At 34.2% G+C, this 3289-nt stretch overlaps 1 protein-coding gene across 2 annotated transcripts in view; it reads right to left on the bottom strand.

Moving 5' to 3' along the window:
* LOC106876009 (cyclin N-terminal domain-containing protein 1) overlaps positions 1-3289 on the bottom strand; it is a 92898-nt gene that overhangs the window by 80441 nt on the left and 9168 nt on the right. For both annotated transcript variants that reach the window (XM_014924373.2, XM_052966232.1), the window contains exon 2: positions 336-514. In XM_014924373.2, coding sequence (XP_014779859.1) covers positions 336-500 — 165 coding nt within the window. In that variant the 5' untranslated portion in view covers positions 501-514. The remainder of the gene's footprint in view (positions 1-335; positions 515-3289) is intronic.

Genomic DNA, 3289 nt, shown 5'->3' with positions numbered 1-3289 from the left:
TATATATATATATATATATATATGCCACTATGTCTCACAGAAGATATAGTAACCACTCAAATAATCCTGTTTGGGTAATGCTGAACTTGATGATAAAATAAGCAATCATACCATGTGCAAAAGATTGTTATTCAGTATTAATGTACATTATATTATTTAAGTTCCATAACTGCTCTTATTGAGTTCAAGAGATATGACTTGAAGGCTTAGTTTACATGTAGTATATCTTGGGGAAAACAACCATTTTTTCCTGAACCTTATTTACATGAAGATTAGTACTTAGTACTAACAATTAACAAAATACTCAAAGATAATGCAACAGGAAAAAAATGTACCATTGATGGGTAACAATCAGAAATATTCTTTTCATTCTCATCATTAAGAGAGGACAACCATTCAAGCAAGATTTCTTTAGTAACACCAGTTATTTTGTGTTGAAAATAGATATCAGGTGGACTTCCAAATATACTTCCACTTCCATTTCTTCTTGAAACAGACATATTTCCTTTACATTCTAAATTAAGAAATAGCAAATATAGATGGATTTTAATATACACATGTCATAAAGGAATATGCAAAAATAGAGGTTTAAGTATAAAGGATGAGAAGAGTGCATTGTTTATAAAATAAATAAGATAAAAATAATAATTATGAAGAAGAATTAAATGATTGATATGAAAACAAATTGAGAACATGAAGTAAAAAGAATCTGATATATGTGTGTACAGACACATGTAAATTTGAATAAATTTATACACATTATGTAAAATATAAACATACATATGCCCATATATACACATGTAATTATTCAGATACAGATATACACTTTCATAAGCATGTAAATTATATCCATATAAATCTGTTTCCATGCACACACACATGTATGTATGTATGCAAATTCATACATATATATATATATATATATATATATATATATACATACACACATACATACATACAAAAACAAATGTGTAAACACACACACAAACACACACGCATACACATGCATACATATATAAAATGATAGATAAATACTGGTTGGTTTGTTGGTTGGTTGGCTTCTCCTGTCATGTTTTACATCACAGAGCAAGAGGAGGTAAGAGAGAGAGAGAGTAAAACATCTTAAGTTAACTCTTATGCTATAGAGAGTTAACATAAGACATTCAGGATTAGTGCACATACTTGGCTTGGTTGCAGACAATGAGTGAGGAATGTTACACACACATACACAGTGAGAGAGAAAGAATCAGAGATAGGGAAGAATACGGAGGAAGAGAAGAGGAAGCGGAGAAAGAATAAATGCCAGGTAGTTAGAGAGAGACAGACAAAAAAATGAAAGCAAGACAGTTCAGAACTGTATAATAAAGTGTAAAAGTATAGTAGAAATAAAAGTTATAAAATAAAATAGAAGGAATGAAAAAAAGAGGAGACAAAGAGAGGAATTAAGGGAGAAGGTGAAGGTAGAGAAATAAACAGAGATAATCAATTACACTGTGTAACAAGATTTTTATCTTCTTTTTGTCTTTGCTCAGTAAGCATTGTTTCCTATTTGCTTCTATCTAAAAATCAAAGGAGATGACTGCTATTCCCTTTGCTTTTATGACCTGGACATCAATGTTTTGAAACTGACCTATTTTCCATTACATTTCAGACAGATTCAGCACTGAAGCAGTAATATTGTTATAGCAAATATTCTGCTCAATACCACAAATTTGCTTGTTAGTTGCTTGTCCTTAACCACTTGAGCATGTCAATATGTGCATCTCTGATCATGAGCAGATGTAGAGGGGGAGTATCATAGCAATATATTGAGAGGGATTCACTGGGGTCTGAATAAAAGTAACAAAAGCAAAGTTTAGAGGAAATATTAGCCATTTTACATACTTTCTTGTGGTAAGCAAATTAGGAAATAATAGTTGCTACCCAACGACAAAAATCATGTTACAGTGTTATAAATGTATTAAGGAAAAAAAATTAAGGCATATTTGAAAAAGTTATTTGAAAAACAATGAAAATAAGGCAAAATGATGAAAATCATCAACTGCAAAAGTATTTAAACAGTTCAAAATGTAAAACATATTTTTATAGTTGTCTCTTTAAAACAAAGTTTATATGTTCATAATTTTGCTTTTTGTGTTTGGTTTGTAAGATTCTTGATGCAAAAATGTGTGTTGAAACAGATTTTTACATCTTCCCCATGCCATAACTCCCATCTCTTCATCCACTCATGGCCTCCACAACCACATCTCAATCATTATACTTGTCCTGTTTTACTACCAGCCAGCATAACTCCTGAGTTACATGTGTTGCCACCTTTGCTTATTTTATCTCACAACCCACTTTACACTTCTTAAAAACCCTTTCATTCCTGACAATTCTTTGTTTTACAGCATTGAAGAGTTACATCATCACTTTTCGAAATGCAATTCATGGTGTCTGATTATATTGTGAATTTTCTCTTCATCTTCATCGTTTAACGTCCGCCTTCCATGCTATCATATCTTGGCCATCGCCAAGCTCGCACAAACTCCCTTCATCTCTCTTCCTTTCAGTTCATCGCATCACAGCGTTCAGTATACACATACTTTTTTCACCTCTGGCCATATAGCCTTTCTTGTTTATTTTCACTGTTTCGTTTTCCTGTCTTGCTTTCTGTCTGCCATTACATTCTTCCATGTTATAAATTTAATTTGTCTCCGTGGGAAGAGCCGTTCTAACAATGTGTTCTGCCCTAACTTTTCAAAACACTTAGTTTTAGAATGGTGGCAGCTGATGTTGGAAATGTTCTCTATGTGGCCTGTGTGTTTTCTGTACTCTGTTTATCATTTTGTCCACGTTTTTTTTTGCAACGTCCTGTACCCAGATATGCATCTATATATACATGTAGATGTAGGTATGTACATACATGTACGTATATATGCATATACTCACATATTATTTTGTATTTTATATATATATATATACAACCATGAATCTCCAAGTATGATTCCACTCTATGTTGGTCCGCAGTACCTTCTCCTCTTCCTCCCCACCCCCACCCGGCTCCTTCCCGTGCTCCAGATCCCGCTGTCACACCTGCCCCTTCATCACCAACACTACCTCTGTCACCGGATCGAACCTACAAACACTTCACATTCCACACAGTTTCACCTGCACCTCCTCCAACCTTATTTACTGCATCAAATGTACCCTATGCAACCAACTCTACGTGGGGCAGACGGGCCGCCGGCTGGCCGACCGTTTCACCGAACACCTAAGGGACGTTCGGCTAGGTTCGGACTCCCCTGTC

The sequence above is a fragment of the Octopus bimaculoides genome, chromosome 3 (assembly GCF_001194135.2).
Source record: "Octopus bimaculoides isolate UCB-OBI-ISO-001 chromosome 3, ASM119413v2, whole genome shotgun sequence".
Classification (NCBI taxonomy): domain Eukaryota; kingdom Metazoa; phylum Mollusca; class Cephalopoda; order Octopoda; family Octopodidae; genus Octopus; species Octopus bimaculoides.
The sequence above is the reverse complement of the archived record's forward strand: the minus strand, read 5'-3'. Positions and strand labels throughout refer to the sequence as shown.